The sequence below is a fragment of the Erpetoichthys calabaricus genome, chromosome 8, assembly GCF_900747795.2.
Source record: "Erpetoichthys calabaricus chromosome 8, fErpCal1.3, whole genome shotgun sequence".
In the NCBI taxonomy this organism is placed as follows: Eukaryota; Metazoa; Chordata; class Cladistia; order Polypteriformes; family Polypteridae; genus Erpetoichthys; species Erpetoichthys calabaricus.
The window spans coordinates 190191814-190213243 of record NC_041401.2 but is presented as its reverse complement, the minus strand read 5'-3'; the positions used below and the strand labels follow the sequence as shown (position 1 = coordinate 190213243).

Here is a 21430-nt window from a genome sequence, read left to right as displayed (position 1 = left end):
AAACAATCACTGAACCTTTAAATACCAATTTCAAAGATATTAAACAGCCCAGAGAACATTCCAAAAAAGGTAAACTTTAATTGGATTTCAACACAAAATGAGGATGGGAAAAGTAAAACAAAAAAAAAAATAGTTTAGAGGCACAACTTAAAACAAAAGAGCGTCTCGTCTGCAGCTGTGCTCACTTTGATTACACAGTGACGACTTGGACTTTTTAATTAAGCACATGCACCCAAGCAGTTGCGGGGGGGAAATGTGAACACCCCGATGTTTTCCATGATGGACTTTGCAAGTCTCCCTCTGTGTGTGTGGAGTTTGCTCCGGATACTCCTTTCACCTCCTCGGAAATGTGCAGGTGAGCTTAGCGGGTGAAAATTAGAAAATGGCTGACTGTGATAGACAGATAGGTAGATTTGAAAGGCGCTGTATAATTGATACGTAGGTGGACTGATAGATGGGAGCGGAGAGGCTCCATATAAAGGAGTGATAGGAAAAGCTTTATGTAAGAGCTAGGAAAGGCCTGACATGATTGATACAGAGACAGACTGACAGATAAAGATAAATATGAAAGGCATTATATAACACACAGCTAGGAAAGGCATGACATGCTGTAATCGATACGTAGATGGACTGATCGACAGGGAAAGGTGCCATATGAAAGAGAAATATGAAAGGCATTATATGACAGAAAGCTAGAGAAGGCAGTAAATAGTGGATGGACAGGTAGACAGATTTGAAAAGGCCTGTGTGATAGTTAGGCAGTTTAAAGTGGAACAACGACTGTTGTACCTGACATTAACACTTCTCCTGCAGATTAAAAGGTAAGTTCATAAATGGATGGAGAGAAAGGCACAATATAATAGATAGATAGATAGGTGTGAAAGGCACTATATAATGATAGATACACAGATAGATAGATATGAAAGGCACTATATAATGATAGATAGAAAGATAGAAAATACACTATAAGATAGATAAAAGTGAAAGACACTATATGATAGATAGATATGAAAGGCACTATATAATGATAGATAGCTAGATAGATAGATAGAAAATACACTATAAGATAGATAGATAGATAAAAGTGAAAGACACTATATGATAAATAGATATGAAAGGCACTATATAATGATAGATAGACAGATAGAAAAGGCACTATATAATAGATAGATAGACAGATAGATAGAAAAGGCACTGTAAGATAGATAGATAAAAGTGAAAGACACTATATGATAGATAGATATATATAAAAGGCACTATATAATGATAGATAGACAGATAGAAAAGGCACTATATAATAGACAGATAGATAGAAAAGGCACTATAAGATAGATAAAAGTGAAAGACACTATATGATAGATCAATAGATAGATAAGATAGATATGAAAAGCACTATATAATACAGTAGATAGAGAGTCAGTTAGTCCGTCCAGCAGCCATACTAGATGCACTTGATAGGAGACCATCTAGGAGAGCTTGGGTTGCTGCTGCAAGGGGCTTTGATGAGGCCAGCAGGGGGCGCTTACCCTGTGGTCTGAATGTGGATCCCAATGCCCCAGTGCAGTGATGGAGACACTGTGCTTTTAAATTAGCGCAGAGGTCCTGACTCTCTGTGGTCATAAAAGATACCTGGAGATCCTTTGTAAAGAGTAGGAGTGTATCACAAAGTCCAGGCGAAATTTCCCACCACAGCCTGGTCATTCTGGCCCCCTAATCATCCCCTGTCTCTAATTGGCTGACTATCTTTCATCGCTTCACCACCTGACAGCGAATGTGTGGTGAGCATAGTGGTGTAAAAATGGCTGCCGTCACATCATCCAGTTGGATGCTACACATTAGTGGGGGTTTGAAGTGGCTCCCCACTGAGTGAAGTGCTTTGAGTAGTGAGAAAAGTGCTACATAAATGTAAAGAATTAGTATTAGATAGATAGATATAATAGATAGAAGATCAAAGTGATCTACATGAGTAAAGAATAATAATAATAATTTATATAGTAGCTTTCCCATTCCCAAATAGTCCAAGAGTCCACAAATGATCTTATAAGGCTGTAGAGTATAAACATGCTTTAGATAAAAAGATAAACATTTGGTGTCATTATCCATCCATCCATTTTCCAACCCGCTGAATCCAAACATAGGGTCACGGGGGTCTGCTGGAGCCAATCCCAGCCAACACAGGGCACAAGGCAGGGAACCAATCCCGGGCAGGGTGCCAACCCACCGCAGGGTGTCATTATTAAAATCATTAAAATAATATATATAAATAAATATATATATAAATAAATATATATATAAATATATATATATATATATATATATATATATATATATATATATATATATATATATATATTTTTTTTTTTTTTTTTTTTTTTTTTTTTTAAAAAGATACATCAGAATGGCCCAAAATGATGTAAAAAGAGTCCATGGATGAGAAGCCTCTCAGATGTCTTGTCAGGTCCCACTGACTGTAAATTTAAAATGGAAGAGTGAAAAATATAAAGATTCTTAAGTTAAAGTAGATAAACATATTTTTTAAAAACATTATGGTGGCCTAGAGTGAGGTACATAATAAGAGAGTCCTGGCTCTTAAAATACACATAAATGAATTTAACAAAGTAAATAAATAAATAGTTAAAGCACTTAAAAAATCAAAATTATTCACTAAGGAGGTCATTTCTTAAGCATCCTCACCACGGACCCCGCACACACTTAGCCCATTCCCTTTGTCCAATGTTATTTACTGTGTGGAGCCTCCGCCAGCTTCATTGGCTCTTTCCCGAGGTTGTTGCGGATGCTGCGCATCTCTGTCTGCCTCTGAGTTCCGATTATTGTGCACAAGCACAAGCAGAATTTGAGTGAAGTGAGCGCGTCTTTTGAAGTCTCAAGCAGGTCAGTCTGAAGCCAATCGAAGATATAAAGTGAAGATTGGAAGCGCTCAGCGCTGTATGCGTGCAGGCTGATTTGGAACTGGGTCACTACTCTAAGCGACAGCTCTGGAGGGAGACGACTTTCATTTTGTTGCTTTTTACCCAATGTGGCAGTTTTATGTATTTATTTATTTATTTATTTATTTATTTATTTATTTATTGTTACTGACACTTTGCAGTGTAGGCACATAGAAAATGGAATGAGCTGAGCATTTGCTTCCCACTGTACAGGCTGCTTGTGGGGCTGAAGTCTATGTCTGTGTTCCTTTGCAAAAGAATGAATGAATTGTAAAAAAAAAAAAAGGTTCAATTTCCCTTTATTTAACAACATTTATATAACACAGTGATACAGATAAAGGTGCATGCTTATAAAGGGATGTTGAGGGGCATGATAGATTCATTTTAGAAAACACACCACAGGTAATTTGAATTTCCTGTCACGTAACACAAAAAACACAAATACGGCGACAGTCAAAGCTTCACACAGAACAAGAAAAGTCACTAAAGGCAGAAGACGCTCCTGTGTAGAAACCTGACGTCTGAAAATGACACACTGACTGTACATACAGTACACCTAAGTACACATAAGTGTACAAATGTTAACTTCTAAAGGAGACCTGGCCACTCGTGCTACAATATCAGTAATCAGTGACCCTGCCGGAGGTAGCGCGTGTGATACTTCATGTCATGGATTGACACCAGTTTTAGAAAAGACCCCTGGAACATGGCAAATACTGACAGAGTGGGCTGCAGGCACTGATTGAGATCAAGAGGGTTACAGAATGGATAGACAGAAAACAGGAGAGGGATGAGTTCATCACTATCTGTCTGTAGGTAATATAGTGCCTTTACTATCTATCTATCTATCTATCTATCTATCTATCTATCTATCTATCTATCTATCTATCTATCTATCTATCTATCTATCTATCTATCTATCTATCATTATGTAGTGCCTTTCATATCTATCTATCTATCTATCTATCTATCTATCTATCTATCTATCTATCTATCTATCTATCTATCTATCTATCTATCTATCATGTAGTGCCTTTCATATCTATCTATCTATCTATCTATCTATCTATCTATCTATCTATCTATCTATCTATCTATCTATCTATCTATTTATCTATCATTATGTAGTGCCTTTCATATCTATCTATCTATCTATCTATCTATCTATCTATCTATCTATCTATCTATCTATCTATCTATCTATCTATCATTATGTAGTGCCTTTCATATCTATCTATCTATCTATCTATCTATCTATCTATCTATCTATCTATCTATCTATCTATCTATCTATCTATCTATCTATCTATCTATCTATCATGTAGTGCCTTTCATATCTATCTATCTATCTATCTATCTATCTATCTATCTATCTATCTATCTATCTATCTATCTATCATTATGTAGTGCCTTTCATATCTATCTATCTATCTATCTATCTATCTATCTATCTATCTATCTATCTATCTATCTATCTATCTATCTATCTATCTTATAGTGATTTTTCTATCTATCTGTTTATCATATAGTGCCTTTTCTATCTATCTATCTATCTATCTATCTATCTATCTATCTATCTATCTATCTATCTATCTATCTATCTATCTATCTTATAGTGCCTTTTCTATCTATCTATCTATCTATCTATCTATCTATCTATCTATCTATCTATCTATCTATCTATCTATCTATCTATAGTATTCCAGAAACCGATTTATTTTTATTTAACTTTTTTTTTACAAGTTTCACTTTTGTTATTTAAAATAAAAAACACCACACAAAATCGAGGAGCTGTAGAAGTTAACCACTGTGCCACCATGCCACCCCCAAATTTGTGCCTCACTTCAGCGATAAATAAGAAGCCAAGAGTTCTGTATTTTATTCTTGTTTTTTTAATTTGGTGATTTTTTTTTTTTTTTGTACTGTGAATGGAGTTTTTTGAGTCAAAAGCTGAATGATTCCAAAGCTCCTTTTGTAACATTTGCTTTAATAACGGCTTTTATTCTTTGAGGCCAGATGGAGGCTCGTTTTATTGCTGTCTAAATGCTCGATAGACAGGAGTGGCCCCACGTCTCAGATGGTATAACCATGATGGGGAGGGGGGTTGGGGGGGGGGGGGAGGCGGGGGTTGGGGTTTGCCATGAACTGTAATACCTGGATCAGTGCAATTTTATTTCAGCGTAATTACTCTTAAATGAACTTAAATATAGGGAGCGGGTGACACCAAGAGAAAAGACTTGGGTGCTATGTAATTATGGAAGAATCAATTACAATGCAAGCATAGTGGCAAAAAGAGAGACCCCGTGTCCCTGAGAACAGCTGATTTCTCCTTTATGTAGAGGTGTAAGGAAAGTGTCAGGAAGTTTTACAGCAAATGTCAGACCTTTTTGCTCCTCATAGGATGTGAAAAGGAAGCAATTAGGTCTTAAACAGCTCACTTGCTGGCTGTCATGTTAACTACGGGCAAGCTGCACTTACCTACAGCTGTGCCAGCCGGGTACACAAAAGAGCTGAAAAGACAATACAAAGGTGATTGGCCTCTGCTTCTGCATCTTTTTGTTTTGTTCTCTGTGCTTGGATCTTTTTACCCTTGTAGCTGCAGAATTAGTCAACTGTGGTGTGGTAAATGTGCTGTAATTACTGTATATGCTGGAATAAAGGATCGTTATTAAATCAAATAGCCACCTCGCAAGTGACCGGTGGGAAGAAAAATACCCAGCTTTTGTGTCATTTAAATTATGTTAACACTAACAGTACTGCTATGTATATCTTTTGAAAGGGGACACTTTTGCGTCCCGCGAGATGAGACTTTGTGCCATGAGATTTAACCAAGGAAATAAAAGACAAAGAGTAGATGATAAAGTGGAACACCGTAAAGAATATAAAAACGATGGCGTGGTACACATGCAGAGCAGATTAGAGATAATAGAAGTATGAAAATCAAAAGTCTCCAAAAAATGATAGTAAAGATCACATTAGCGCAAACAAACGGAAATTATTACTCTGTGAAATAACGGAACAGCGAAAAGAGATCGAATATATTGTTCAGATTTAAACTTTAAGTCAGAGACTTGTAGATCATCTGATTTGTGTTGCCATCAGTAGTGTTTCAGTAATTTTCTTGTTAAAAGATTTGTTGTTTGGTGAAATTTTCAAGCCCCGCGAGACAAGAGCTTACGCAGAGAGATTTGGAAAAGTCCCGCCCACATCTAAAACATTTACAGCCACGGCTCAATCATTTCTCATTTGCGTGAATGCTATTGTCACACACAGTTCGTGTAGAGAGAAAGAAATGATATTCACTCACGGGCAGTTATACGTTGTGTTGTCACGATGTAAGTCCAAACACGGAATCAAAAATTCAATGCAATATTGACCAAAAGGTAAAAGCGAAAAGAGATCGAAAACATGGATATAGTTGATATGTAGATATTGTTTGGCTTTCAAGTTTAAGTCAGAGACTTGTAGATCTTCTAATTCATGTTGCCATCAGGGAAAAGTACTGTACCAAACTTCAACTCCCATGAAGCCCTGTGGGTGTCTGAGGCACTGCTGCAACCCAGGGGGACTGCCATTTAGCATCCCGGGGGAGGTAATGCTCTGGCTACGCTTGCTCCCCTGGTCCTTCCAGTGTGGAAGGGCCCCGGCCGCATGCTACAATATATATATATATATAGATATATACAGCGGTGCCTCGTTTGCAAGCATAATTCGTTCCAGAAACATGCTTGTAATCCAAAGCACTCATATATCAAAGCGAATTTTCCCTTAAGAAATAATGGAAACTCCGATGATTCGTTCTACAACCCAAAAATATTTATATAAAAATGATGAATACAAAATATAAAGTAAAAATACATAAAACAAATTAACCTGTACTTCACCTTTGAAATGAATCATGGCTGGTGTGAGGGAGACGAGAGAGAGGAGGGTTATCGTGTAGGACGACTTTTACTCTAACTAACGGAATCCCTGCTATCTGTTGGCTCACTCGAATCTTCTTCTTTTCTTGCGACTTTAACAAGGAGCCTATCCAATGACGGTTGCTTTTGCCTGAAGAGTCACTACACTTGGACACAAAACTTTAAAAAATGCTTTACGCACTGTAAGGATTCTAAACTCTTTTGGGATTCCTCCCCAACAGGACGAAACGCAGAAGAGCGTCCCAAATCAATTGCAGGCTGCCAGCGCTGTAGCAGTTTGCCGCAAAAGCGAATCCGAAAAGATCACGGTAGCTCTATAAGCGCCTGCCGTCGATGGGTGATACAAGGAACGTTATTAATGCAAGGGAACAGTAATACTTAGCCACTAACCTGGTCACGACCCTGCCTGACTGCTGTGTCTATGTATAGGAGAGCGGTAGATCCCACTACAATAAATAACCATGCTGTTCTTGGTTCACGCTGAATAAAGCTGGTGTTGCTAAAGTACTGAGACTCAGACTCGTGTTTTGGGGTGCAAGACAGGGACTCACACGTTACAACACACACACGTGGTCACCATGCTATAGTAAACATTCTACGCTCATATGGATGTTGACTATATGAGGGAGGCACGCCGACTGAGAACGAGCATGGGAGACGATTACCCACAATCCCCACGTGGTGCTCAGCGGACAAAGCATATACATACTACTCGTATTGCAAGACCTCGCTCATTTGTCAAGTTAAAATTTATTTAAAAATTTAGCTTGTTTTGCTAAACGCTCACTAACTAAGTTACTTGCAATCCAAGGTTTTACTGTATATATATGTGTGTGTATATATATATATATATATATATACTGTATATAAATATATATACTGTATATAAATATATTTATATGGGGGCGTGCCAGCCACCCAACCCGACACAGATAGACGCAGGAGGCACAATTATAAAAACACAAATATATTTATTTTCTTTCTTCACCTGTGGGCAACACTGCACCATACTTTTCTTCTCTATTCCTATTCTTCTTCTCTCCTCCTCGGCAAGCTTTGTCTCCTTCCTCCCGACTTCCCACTTCCGGCTGCACTTCCGGATGTGGCAGAAGAACCATCCACATGGGCTCAGGAACGGCTGCAGTGCCCCACAGGGCTGTACCAAACTCCAGCTGCCATGAAGCCTTGCGGGAGTCCAAGGTACCACTGCAACCTATGGGGGTTGCCATCTAGCGTCCCCGGGGAGGTAATGTTCTGCCCACGCTTGCTCCCCCGGTCCTCTCAGCGAAGAGGCGTCCTGGCCGGGCAAGGACCCCGGCCGTGTATGTCAATATGATATATATATATATATATATATATCTCCACCCTGTTAACTGACAAACAAATGGCAGATCACAAACATTTTAGCAATAAAATGCTTTGCATTTGTCACTCCAACAGATGCCACATCACAAGCATTAATTCTGCTTTTACATGTGCCATTCCAAATGGCATATACCAGAGACAAATATTTTGCATTGTCATTCCAACAGATGGTGCATTGTGAACATTAACAACCCAGCTTGATGAAATTCAAGCCAAATGACACATAACTGACCAATAGATAGATTTGTAAGGCACTATATGGTTTCTAGATAGATAGATGGAAAAGGTACTATACGATAGATAGATAAATAAATACATAGATAGATGTGAAAGGCACTATATAATAGATAGATAGGATATAGGTTTGGTATTTTTGCTATTTTATTGAAAAATATATGTTTTTATTGTTTGTCATTGTTGGAATGCCAGTTTCTGAGGAGGTTCTATGTATGATGACACATGAGACTTATTTCCCACACTGTACGCTAAGTGCCTAATGCATTCATTTTTCATCAACCAGCCTTGTGCATTAAGGTAAATGCTGAATTTTTTCCCTGAAAATACTTCGGCACAGAAGATAAAGCATTAATAATTTGAGCTATAGGCACAGTTTGTGCAGGAAACTTTTAAATGCTCTCTGGAAACACATTTTAAAAACATCCTACCTACTACGCCAACCCTGCTTTTGCCATCTGTTAATTGGAAAATTGGATCCATTAAGTCAATATAAAAACATTATTCACTATACCATCAGAGTGCGTCTGAGCGGCACTATGCTGTACTCTCTGGCCTTTATCCACACCCCACCTCTACGTGACATTTATTTTGAACACTGATGAGTCTTCCTCTCTCTCTCTTTATTTACAGGTGGGAAATGCCACAAGTCATGTACTGGACGCTGCTGGGGCCCAAACGAATTCCAGTGCCAGATCTGTGAGTAAACCATCGGCATTCCTTCACTGCTTCTGATGTGTCATGGAGTCTGTAGAAGCCCGGTCTCTAAGACTGTGAAGTAGGTTGTGTTAGCCAGCCCAGTGGTGACAAAACTGGACAGTCACTCGCTGTCACCTCTGACTCACTGTGTGATCTGACACATTGTGAAAAGAATGTTTGCTTATTTTGTATGAAGATGCATTAGAGATGGGACTGTCTTCGGGTTTGGCTCTCTGAGTGCTGTGAGAAAGTATTTGTCTCCTTCCTAATAGCTTATGTGGTTTGGTTTGTTGTACACAGTGAATGACTTCAGACCTTGAGACAAAATGCAATATGAGAGAACACACAGTACAGCTTTTAAATCATTACTCAAGTTATTCAGCACCCCATCACCAGTGTGTAAAAGTAATTGCCCCTGTGGTCTTAATGCCTGATTGCACAACCTTTAGCAGTAATTCTCACCTCTTAACACTTCTTTAATTTGATTTTGATTTTTTGATAGATAGATAGATAGATAGATAGATAGATAGATAGATAGATAGATAGATAGATAGATAGATAGATAGATAGATAGATAGATAGATAGATAGATAGATAGATAGATAGATAGATAGATAGATAGATAGTGTAATACGGCGCTATATAGCACCCGACCCGGCACAGACTCAGACAGAGGCACGTACTTAAATAAAGCACACTCCTTTATTTTCTTCTTGGGGCACGCCTTCCCTGTGTCCCACAGGCCCAACACAGTCCCACAACACTCTTCTCTTCCTTTCTTTACCACCACTCCTCCTCAGGCTTAGTCCTCCTCCTCCCGACTCTGGCTCTCCCAAGTGGTGGTGGCTGGCCTTTTTTATACCCCACCCGGACATAGTCCAGGTGCTTGGTCACCTGGGCCTAATTGCATTTCTGGGCGGTGCTGAGGAATTGACCGGCCGGGCTGGAAAGTCCATGCAGCTCCCCCTGGCGGCCATCCAAGCCCCCAACCAGGCTGTGGAGGACTCCATGTCCCATGGAGCCATGTACCAGGCTGGGGAATCATCATCCGCCAGGGAGGCTGCCACCAAGCGTCCCGGGGGAGGTATTGAGCTGCCCGTGGTGGCTCCCCCGGAACAGATGCAGCAGAGGCGTCCCTGCCGGGCATGGAACCCGGCTATCCTTTACAATAGATAGATAGATAGATACTTTATTAATCCCAAGGGGAAATTCACAGATTCCAGCAGTAGCATACTGATACAAAAACAATATTAAAGAGTAATAAAAATGCAGGTAAAAAAGACAATAACTTTGAATAATGTTAACGTTTACCCCCTAGGGTGGAATTGAGGAGTCGCGTAGTTTGGGGCAGGAACGATCTCCTCAGTCTGTCAGTTGAGGACTTTTAGCCCACCTTTCTTTGCAGAACTGCCTTGTTTCAGACACATTGGTAGGTTTGTGAGCATCAGCTGTCATTGGGTGGTTTGTTGGGTGCTAGTCAAGACTTCTCACTAAGCCACTCCAAAACTTTCATTGTACTTCTTCTGGACCATTCAGTTGTAGACTTGATTGTGTTTGTTTTGCTGCTGGACTCAATTACAATTCAGCTTCGGGTCACAGACTGTGAATTGAATATTTTCCTTAAGGATATTCATAGCTGCTGCATGAATAGCGAGTCTTCTGAACACCACCAGACTAGAACTGCCATGTTTTCTTGTAGGTTTGGTGTTCTTACTGGCGACCGCCAGACATTGTGGACCCCGTGTCATTCAAAGAGTTCTACTTTTGGCTTGTCTGTCCCTAGAACGTTATACCAAAAGGCTTGAGGATCATCCAGGAGTTTCTTTGCAAATGCAAGACAAGCCCGGGTGTTACTCCTGGGTAGGAGAAGTTTCCACCTTGCTATTTTTCCCCATCATTCCCATTTTTCCTCCGTCTCTTTCTTATCGAGGAGTGATGAACACCAACCTCAGCTGAGGTTATGGAGGCCTGCAGTTCTTTGGCTGTTCTTGTTGAGATCTTCTGTGCCTTTTTAAATCAGTCGTCACTATGCTCTTGAAGTCATTTTGGCAAGCTGGCCTTCCCCACTGTTCCAGACGTTCTCCATTAGGAGATGATGGTGCATTGGAGTCCCAGAGCCTTAGAAATGGCTTTGAAAGTTTCAACAGCTTTTCTTTTTCTTTGTGTCTTGTAACATTTTCTTTGCTCGAGGCCTTGTTTCGTCTGAGCACCTTGCTGGTGTCTTTGGGGTTGTTGTCCTGCTGTGTAACCCAATTATGCTTCAGCTCCAGCTCATGGGCGGAATGTTCTGGTAAAGTGCAGAATTTCCTACTCTCACAGTAATGGCAGGTCATCCAAAGCTTCCCCACACCATCACACTAGAGCCCCCCCCCCCCCATGTTTTATTGTAGGTCTGATATTCATTCCTCCCCTAGAATGATATGCCACACATAGTGGGACTTCTCTTTTCAGGTGATTTCTGAAGAGAGACAAATGCGAGTACGTAATCCCCTTTAATGTATAAAACAGATCATTGGCAAAGGCTGCATTTATCAAAAAATCAATCCGTTATATTAGATAGATAGATAGATAGATAGATAGATAGATAGATAGATAGATAGATAGATAGATAGATAGATAGATAGATAGATATTAATTTTAGTATAGTTGGCAGGATGAGATAGATAGATAGATAGATAGATAGATAGATAGATAGATAGATAGATAGATAGATAGATAGATAGATAGATAGATATTTTATTAATCCCAATGGGAAATTCACAAATTAAATTAAATAAGTAATAAATAAATTAATAAATAATTAATAAATTATGAATAAATTAATAATTAAATTAGTGAGTTTAGCTGTTTAGAGCCTTGTGCTGCAGTTGTCTTTAGAGGTTCTCATGGGATTTTTGTCTGCTTTTTGTTATGACGCTAGGGGATGACAAATGTGTTCTGAGATTTTCACAAGTATGGAGGAGAGAAGTTCCAAGGCTATCCAGCCAGTCTCTGTAGTCCATCTTGGCCTTTCCTACAACCGGCATCACACCGGACCCCCATCCTTCCTGTTGCGTATGGTGAATCCACACAGCGGCTCCACGTTGTCATGTTGGCATGAGCCTGGCCGGGTTATCTGATTTTCTCAGCCACCAGGTGCTCTCTGGCGAATGCCACCACCATACCTGGCTGCAGGAGTCCTATGCAGGGTTTATAATGAGTACTGTCAAGAGCAGGGGTGTCGAACTCTGGGCCTGGAGGGTCTCAGCGGCTGCAGGTTTTTATCCTAAGCCTTGTCCTTTTCACTGCTATTTCAGTTCTTTTTCCCTCTGTTGTAATTGCCCTGTCATTAAGGATTCAGTCCTCTGAATTGATTCCTTTCTTCATTAAATGGCAGCCAAACAGAAATGAGACATGAAACGAGCTGACAGATGACCAGCTAAACTGGGGCTTCAAACTCCAACCAATTTCTTAATGAGGAGCCGATTCTTGCTGGTAATTTAAGCCCTGATTTAATTCCACAGCTTGTTGCTGCTCTCATTCTGCCACAGCAGACATTTCCAAAACTCATTTTCCAAGAACACCGTCATAATGTTTTGGTGACCTGAGAGATCAGCCTTACCGAGACCTTCACCTGTCTTTATTTTCTGTGATTGTGTGATGGGCACAGGTGAGCTGGTCGTGTGGTGTCTCATTATTGTTTGGCTGCTAATTTAGGAAAAAGAGACGACTAAGGGGCCTGCGTCAAGTTAATTCAAATTAAGGCAAAAGAAGTTGATCAGCAGCAAAACCTGGTCACTAACTAAGAAGATCATTAGAATGAAAATGTGCAGCCACTGTGCCCCTCCAGAATCGGAGTTCAACACCCCTGGTCAAGAGGGACATGGTGAACTGTTCTTTGCCTGAACGTTCATCCCACACCTGTCCACCAAGGGAGACCTTGCCAGAAACACAAAGCTCCAGACCATCTAGCCCTGAGCATCCCTAAGGTGCAAAAAGCCCCACCACCATGTTAAGGTGTGACGGTCCAGGGTGGTAGTGGGACAACAGACCAACTCATCACCCTGGTGCGGTTGCGGAAGGGTGAGTTGGAAAATGGTAACCCAGTCCACATGTAAAAAGCATATGACCGTGTCCTTTGGGATGTGTTGTTGAAGGTGCTGCAGGAGTGTGGAGTAACAGGGCCCCCCTTGTGTGCCTTCTTTGCCCATATGAGTGCGGTGCTAGCTGCTGCCGAATATTTATTGCTAAGTCGGATTTGTTGATTGTGGGTGTCGGGCTCCATCAAGGCTACGTCTTGTCACCACTCCTGGTTGTGGTTTTCATGGACAGGATATCAAGGTGTGCAGCCGAGGATGTGAGAGTGTCCAGCTGGAGACACTAAGGGTAGCATAACTGCCTTCCACAGATGACGTTGTCCTCTTCATCTCATCTGGCTGTGACCTGCCAAGTGTGAAGTGGCTGGGATGAGGATGAACATCTCCGAGTGTGAAGTCATGGTTCTCTTTCAGAATAGAGTGGATTACTCTTCAACTGCCCTTAGTGGAGAAGTTCAAGTATCTGAGGACTTTGTTCACAGGAGACACAAAAATGGGAATGTGAGATGGAGACGCAGATTGGAGCAACAGCGGCGTTCTGTGGACACTGTACCGGTCTGTAATGGTGAAATAGGAGCTGAGTCTAAAGACCAACCTCTCTGTTTAACGGCTGATCTACGTCCCTGTCCTCACCTGTGGGTATTGTGGGTAATGACCACAAGAATGAGAACTTGAGTACAAACAACAAAAGTGAGCTTTCTGCACAGCCTGTCCAGTCTGACACTCTGTGCTAAGTTAAGAAGCTCAGCGTTTCAAAGAGACCCTCAGAGTAGTGTCGGTGGTCCTCCATATCAAGATGGGCCAGTTCATAAGGATTCTCCCAGGCAGCGGCTCCCCCTAAAGCACATCCTATTGGGGCAGAGACCCTGTGGCAGACCCAGGACCTATTTGAGGGGCTTATATTTCTTAGCTGGCTTGGAAACCCCTGGAAATTTCCCAGTAAGCACCTAAATCTGTCGTCGGGGATGGTGAAGTCTGAGCTGACCTGCTGCTTCTGTGACCTTCACTGGGAAAGATGGTTAAGGAAGCCTGTAGACTGACCCTATAAAGATGTACACAGGTGACCACAACAACTTATTTATTTATTTATTACATTTCATACGTGAAAGTAGCTCAAAGTGCTTTACAATAATAACAGGTAAGCAGAGTTACTTACCCAAAGAAAGTAAAACCTAAAGAAGTGCTGTTTATAACAGGAGGGAATCATAATGTCCAGCTGAATTACAAACTATGGGCTGATAGGACAGGAAAATAAAAATGAAGGAAATAAACTGTGTGGGGTCCAAAGGCCAAAAGACCACCCTGGCCCCCCCTCGGGCATTCTACAGTTCATGAATGTGCCACCAGTAACAGGGCACCACACCAGACTTTTCAACAGGTGCCGCCTAAGAGTCCACTCACAGAGCTCCCCTCCTTCTTGAGCTGCGTTTTATAAAGACTGAGAAAGTGGGCCGCCTCGCGCTACCTGCTGGGTCTTCAGCCGTTTGGATGGAGTTAGCTCACATTTTCAGTTGAAATGCCCCCCAGGGCTTTAGGGGGTGACATAACCCAAGGAGAGGTTACGCTGCTGTAATGGCTCTTTCTAATTATAAGGCACACTCTTCCAATGTCATTACCTGCACGCGTGTGTGTAATTTGTTCGCAACTTGCTTACTCATCAAGGTTAACCCACAGAAAAGAAAAAAAGAACCGTTTCCTGCAATTTATACAGCGGTTAGAATTATTAAACTATAAATCTACACACGCCTCAAAAATGTAATAACATTCTCCTTTGCCGTATTAATTCTTCATGGGCAGATTTGTCTGCATATTTAGCCAACTGTCAAATGATAATGACTATTCTTTTTTTTTTTTTTTCCCTCAAAATTTTTATTGCAATAATATTAAATCAGAGATGTGATTCTTGTAATGTTGGCATTCATGTTACTTTATAATTCCTTCATAATTTTAAGGCTTCCCCTCAAGTCTCTTGGCCATATGCAGAATCTCCAGTATCTGACATCATGAGGTCTGTTCTTCTTCTTCTCTGCTTTTTCTCTTAATGCTTGTGTCCTTCTGGCCATCTTTGCCCAGAATTTGATCTGGCATCTCATAACTTCATCAGGTAATTACTCTTTAAAAGGTTCAGTTCAATTCAGTTTATTGTTCCTGGACATTACAATAAAAAGCGTTTGGGGATTGTCACACTGGTACTGAAACATCAGCGGCAACACAGTGTGGGGTACGAGAAGAGATAACCCAGTCAGAGCAGCAACAAATATAAATACGTCAAGAAAGAAATAAGCCAAGAGATACTGTAAGCACCCGGCATGTCTGTGCCTTGTCCTAAAGAGGTGAAATAAGTGTAAGGCAGGTTGAATAAGCAGACGCTAATTATTAATTGGAACAACATATAGTATATACAGTACATACAGTACATAAATAAATTCAAAGTATTTCTGGTTTATCCTACTGGCGGATTACATTTTAGGGTAGGGTGACAAATCAAATGAAAATTATTAATCAGAGCAATGACGATAGATAGATAGAAAGGAAAGGCACTATATAATAGATAGATAGATAGAAAGGAAAGGCACTATATAATAGATAGATAATCTGTTTTTAATCAGTAGGTAAATATAAAGTTTTTATAGTTCCATTAGTGCAGAACAGTGCAGTGGTAGTATTGTGTAGGCATTGCAACAAAGCAGATATTACTAAATCGAAGAAAGACAATTATAGATAGATATATAGATAGATAGATAGTGTCAGAAAAATGACCAACAGACACTGTGAATGTTTGGGGCAGCCACCCGTATAATATACCCTGGTTGCAAAAGGTTGAAGTTTAACAGAGTTGTTCACAATACTAAGTCCAAAACAGAAATGAATATGTGGAGGTAAGATGGCATCTTTAAAGGCCGGTGGAGGAAATGATGCCATTGATGCTGGAACTGGAAGTGACTTCTTCGAGACCATAAGTGACGACATCACAAGCACCGGGACCAGAAGTGACATCATCAGAGGCGCCAGAACCCAGTGGGATTTCCCGAGAATAGTCTGCAAGGAACTGAGAGAGACAGTCAGCTCACTCCGCCGCCCCCTGGTCTGGTGCAGAATTACAGTTACTCAAGCCCTTTAGCTGCCTCCTACTTGCACGTGTGTGACGATAGATAGATAGATAGATAGATAGATAGATAGATAGATAGATAGATAGATAGATAGATAGATAGATAGATAGATAGATAGATAGATAGATAGATAGATAGATAGATATGAAAGGCACTATATAATAGATAGATAGATAGATAGATAGATAGATAGATAGATAGATAGATAGATAGATAGATAGATAGATAGATAGATAGATAGATAGATAGATATGAAAGGCACTATTAGATAGATAGATAGATAGATAGATAGATAGATAGATAGATAGATAGATAGATAGATAGATAGATAGATAGATAGATAGATAGATATGAAAGGCACTATAAGATAGATAGATAGATAGATATGAAAGGCACTATATAATAGATAGATAGATAGATGGATATGAAAGGCACTATATAATAGATAGATAGATAGATAGATAGATAGATAGATAGATAGATAGATAGATAGATAGATAGATAGATAGATAGATATGAAAGGCACTATAAGATAGATAGATAGATAGATAGATAGATAGATAGATAGATAGATAGATAGATAGATAGATAGATAGATAGATATGAAAGGCACTATAAGATAGATAGATAGATAGATAGATAGATAGATAGATAGATAGATAGATAGATAGATAGATAGATAGATAGATACTATATGATGGGTAAATGGAAAAATATAAAAGGCACTATGTAATAAAATGAAATGCACTGTATCATAGATAGATTTGAAAGGTACTATATGATGATGTCTTTTTAAAATGTAAAGCATTTGTAGTTTGTCCCACCAGTGCAGAACAATGCAATGGCAGCACAGTGTAGATCAGGGTAACTAAGTACATGCAAATTATTAAGTGGAACAATTACAATTGGTGTAATTAGTAATAGTTTTATATATAAATAAATAATCAGAGTACTGAAAATTATATATAGATAGATGTAATAAGAAAGTGTGTGTATATATATAAATATATATATATATATAAATTTTTTGTGGCTTATTCCTTTGGTGCAGAACCATGCAGTGGTGGTATGGTGGTACAGTGTAGGGTGAGGTGACCATGCAGATACCATCCCAAGTACTAATCGTGACAGTGACAATTGTAAATAAACAAGCACACAAACAAACAGATGAATAAGTAGGTAAATGAATTCACGAATTAATTAAAGTATTGGTGGTTGGCTCCTCTGTAGAGATACATGCTATTTACAGTAGGGTGTCAGAAGAGAGGCAAAGTACTAATCAGAGTGATGGCAGTGATGGATAGACAATGCAGACACGTATTAGTGAGCCTCATCTCATCTTTTCCACCGCTTTCCCTGGTGAGGGTTGCAGCACACATAGTAAGTAATTAAGTAAGCAACGCTGACAATTATATATAGATGGATGTAATAAATAAGAATGTGTGGCTTGTCCGGCTGCTGTATAAACATGCCTTGGCAGCTGAATGTTGGGTAGGGTGACAGAGCAGATGCAAATTCCAAATCAGAGTGCAGACATTTATAGATACACTAGCTGAAGTCCTGACGTTGCCCGGTTCTAAATAAACAGGGTACACAGTCTTTTGGAAATTCAGCCCAGCTAAACTCAGCCTACAATGAGACTAAAAGACCTACCCTTCGACAAAAGCTAAAAGCTAGAGTTGAGAACAAAAAGCTGTACCCGCTGGCTTAGAAGACACCCTGCTTTGGCCATTTCAAAGCTTTGTGTGCACAATTATTGGGGTCCTCCCTTTAGCCCCAGCACACTTTTGCTGCCTGATGGGAATTGCAGTCCCAGCTTTGGTACTGGTTTTTCACTTTCTCCCTCCAGTTATAACCCAGTATATTTTAAATTTGGAGCAATGGCAACTCACTTGTAAAACTTTATGAAAATCAGATGAGGTGTTTTTTGCATGAATGGTGAACAAACTAACAGACAACCAAACAGCTCACTATTTTATTTCAATAGATCGCTCGCTCGCTCACTCAATCAAACTTTGTTATATGGAGTCTTCCACAGACCGTCACAAGCCGCTGTAAACAACACAGTACTTCCTGCTGTAAAAGACACTGTATCAAACGCATTTACTTGAATTGCAGTCTTCCTCTTGATAATGCCCATGGTGTCTCGGTGACATTGTGACGTCCGGTGACATGTAGCACCCAAGTGGCCCTGTTCAGTACAGTATATTGATTTTTTTTCCCCTCGTGTGGCGATTCCCATGCAGATTCAAAGCTTAAAACACAGCCAGGTCTGAGTAACTCCGTGGAACAAATTGGCGCTAAAGTGCCCCCTTTATGTGGGCCTGCAGTGTCTAATTGAGAGCCCTGCCACATATCTGGTATTAAATGCATGTTTTCCTGTAGTGTGCCATGTAAGAAAAATGCCAAAATTAAAAAGATGTCTTTTGTCACCTGATGAAGCATGTTTCTCTTGCATAAATGTTTTAATAAATGATCGGATCACATGGGAGGGTGCCAGGCTGAGAAGGCGGATGGTAAATCACGGGGCTGTAATGGAAAATAACCGAAATCAATATGGGAATCTCATAGACATGCAAAGTTATAAGCAAAATACATGATTTCTAATCAAAGACGCGGTCGAGCTGTTCAGGCACTCATAACGGTGATTGATCTGCAGCTCTGTATCAGCGCTTTCTGTTCATTTAGCACTTCGCCCCCCTCGCCCCTCTGAGTGGCCGCCTTCTCTGGCAGCCTTCTGCTCTTAATCAGCAATGCCTGAAGTTTTTTTTTTTTCTCAGATCTTTGTATTCAACAGCCTAGTTGTCTTAATTGTTTTAAATTTTTTTAAAATGCTGTCCACAAGTTACTGTTGTCAAGGTTATGGGGCACCATCTGACTCGGGGTAGGAGCCAAGCTGGACAGGACCCCAGGTACTCATACACACGCCTAATTACAATTCAGGTTAATCATTCAACCTAAGTCTGCAATGAACTGGCATCTTCTCAAGGGTTGTTTCCTGCCCAGTGCTGCTGGGATAATCTTCAGCCCCACCGCACCCCTAAATTGGATCAACTGTGTTTGAGAATCTATCTCAGCTCCTTAGATGGCACTGTGACATAGCCGTTCGTGCCACTGCCTCTCATTCCAGACTCTGGGGTTCAAATGATGCCTTTTTGGAGCTTACATGTTCCCCCTGTGTCTTTGTGGGCTTTCTTCTGGCTATTCTGCCAAACCCCCCTAAGAGCTGCATGTGGGGTTAGTTGGCAATTCTTAAACTTACCCTGTGTATGTGAGCCAGTCCTGTGATTGAGTGACATTTGTGACGATGCGGGTCCTCGCTCCAATGCTCCCACTTCCTTTTAGAGAGCTTCTTGAACCCGACACCGTCAGTAATGTAACCAGATGAGCTGGACAGTGAGGACACAACGGAGCAAGGGGATGGTGCAAAAAGGTGAAAGTGCTTTTATTAAAAACAACATAACCAAAAACAAGTGTTCAAAGTAATTAGTGCAGTGCTTCAAACGTCATTAAATAAATAATCCATTAAAACAAGTGAAATGTGGAGCTTGAAATCCCATAAATAAATTCAATTCAAATGAGGTTGAAAACAGTGGCTGGAAGCAGTCCTTTAAAACAAAACCTGGTGCTGCCTTCTTCTGGCGGCTCCCCTGCTTCTCCTGTCCGTCCGGGCCCAGCACCAGGGGAGTCGCCCTACCTGCAGCTGACTTCTCCCATCGGTCCCTGGCTCTGTAGGGCTCTGCCAGACCAAAACTTGTGTTCCCCAGGAACCAGGGCACTCACGCTGGGGCATCCACCTCCCAAGCCTCCTGACTCCTGCTAACTTATGCGGCGAGCCATCCTCCTTCCGGGTCACTCCTGCTCCGCACTAACGCTCAGCAGGAGCGACCACTACCGTCTGCCCCAGGGTGCTGGCCAAACACCCCACTAGGGCTCACTTCCCAATTTGCCTTCTGATCTCGACAGCGAGCCTGACTTCACTCACTCACTCGCTCGCACACCGACTTTCTGCTACCTGTCGCTGCCTTCTTTTTCTGTCCGCACTCTCGCTCGTACTATATATAATGGGGATGTGGCACAGGTGTGGCAATTAGCAGCTCCGGATTACGGATACGGACGATTCCTCACCTGTGCACATTAGTGAGGAAACGGCAGCAGCACGTCACTCTGGCCACACTATCACGCCCCTCTATAAGCCGTGAGTGTGGCGATTATCTGTTTAAAAACTGGCTTTTTCATCTGAGCCGTGGACCCGCTATATCACAACATTTGAGATTGTATTTAAGCTAAGTAGATGGCACTGTGACATTCTGGTTAGTGCCACCTCCTGTCTTGGCCAGACTCGGGGGTTCAAATGCTGTCTTGTGGATAATTTAATTTAATTTACAGTTATAGTAACTCCTTACATCCCTTTATTAATATTATGAATAGTTACTGGTCGTTCATGCACTTACCTGGAGTTTTTCACTCTAATGAGGGTCAGGCACAGTAGTGGTGGAAGGATGCAAGCTGCTTAGAGACCAAGAAGTTGGCCGCATGCCTCAAGATTCATAGGGAACAACGTCATAGTGGTTGTCTAGCGCTACAGAAGAACGACGAGTGTTTTTTAGTTGTCGATATTACAGCCTAAGGTCGTTAAGGATCTGGACAGTCACACGATTTTTAATTTGGATCTGTACACCACAATGGATTTGAAACCAACCAATCCAGATGTGATTGAAGTGTAGACTTCCAGTTTTAATTCAAGGGGTTTAATAAACACAGTATATGAGCTGTTTAGAAAAGACAGCCATTTTTAGACATGCCCCCCCCATTTTCAGGGGCTCAAAAGTATTTGGACAGACTAACATAATCTCTATATACTGGATAAAAGCCAAATACCGCTGACTCACTCATCACGAAATCTCCCAAACCAGGAGGACTTGGGACTTGAAATATGGAATGTAGGTTACCCTTCGGCCCATCGGTGCTCGCTAAGAAACGGTTATAAAAACTTCGTGGTCCAAGTGTGAAATTTCTTATTGTTTTTTCGACCCATTCACTCCATTTCTTTTTAAAACAAATTTCTTTAAAGT

General features: G+C 40.7%; 1 protein-coding gene across 1 annotated transcript in view; it reads left to right on the top strand.

Moving 5' to 3' along the window:
* LOC114656393 (receptor tyrosine-protein kinase erbB-4-like) overlaps nucleotides 1-21430 on the top strand; it is an 833421-nt gene that overhangs the window by 572181 nt on the left and 239810 nt on the right. Inside the window, 1 exon segment of the mRNA XM_051930298.1 lies at nucleotides 9104-9169. Coding sequence (XP_051786258.1) covers nucleotides 9104-9169 — 66 coding nt within the window.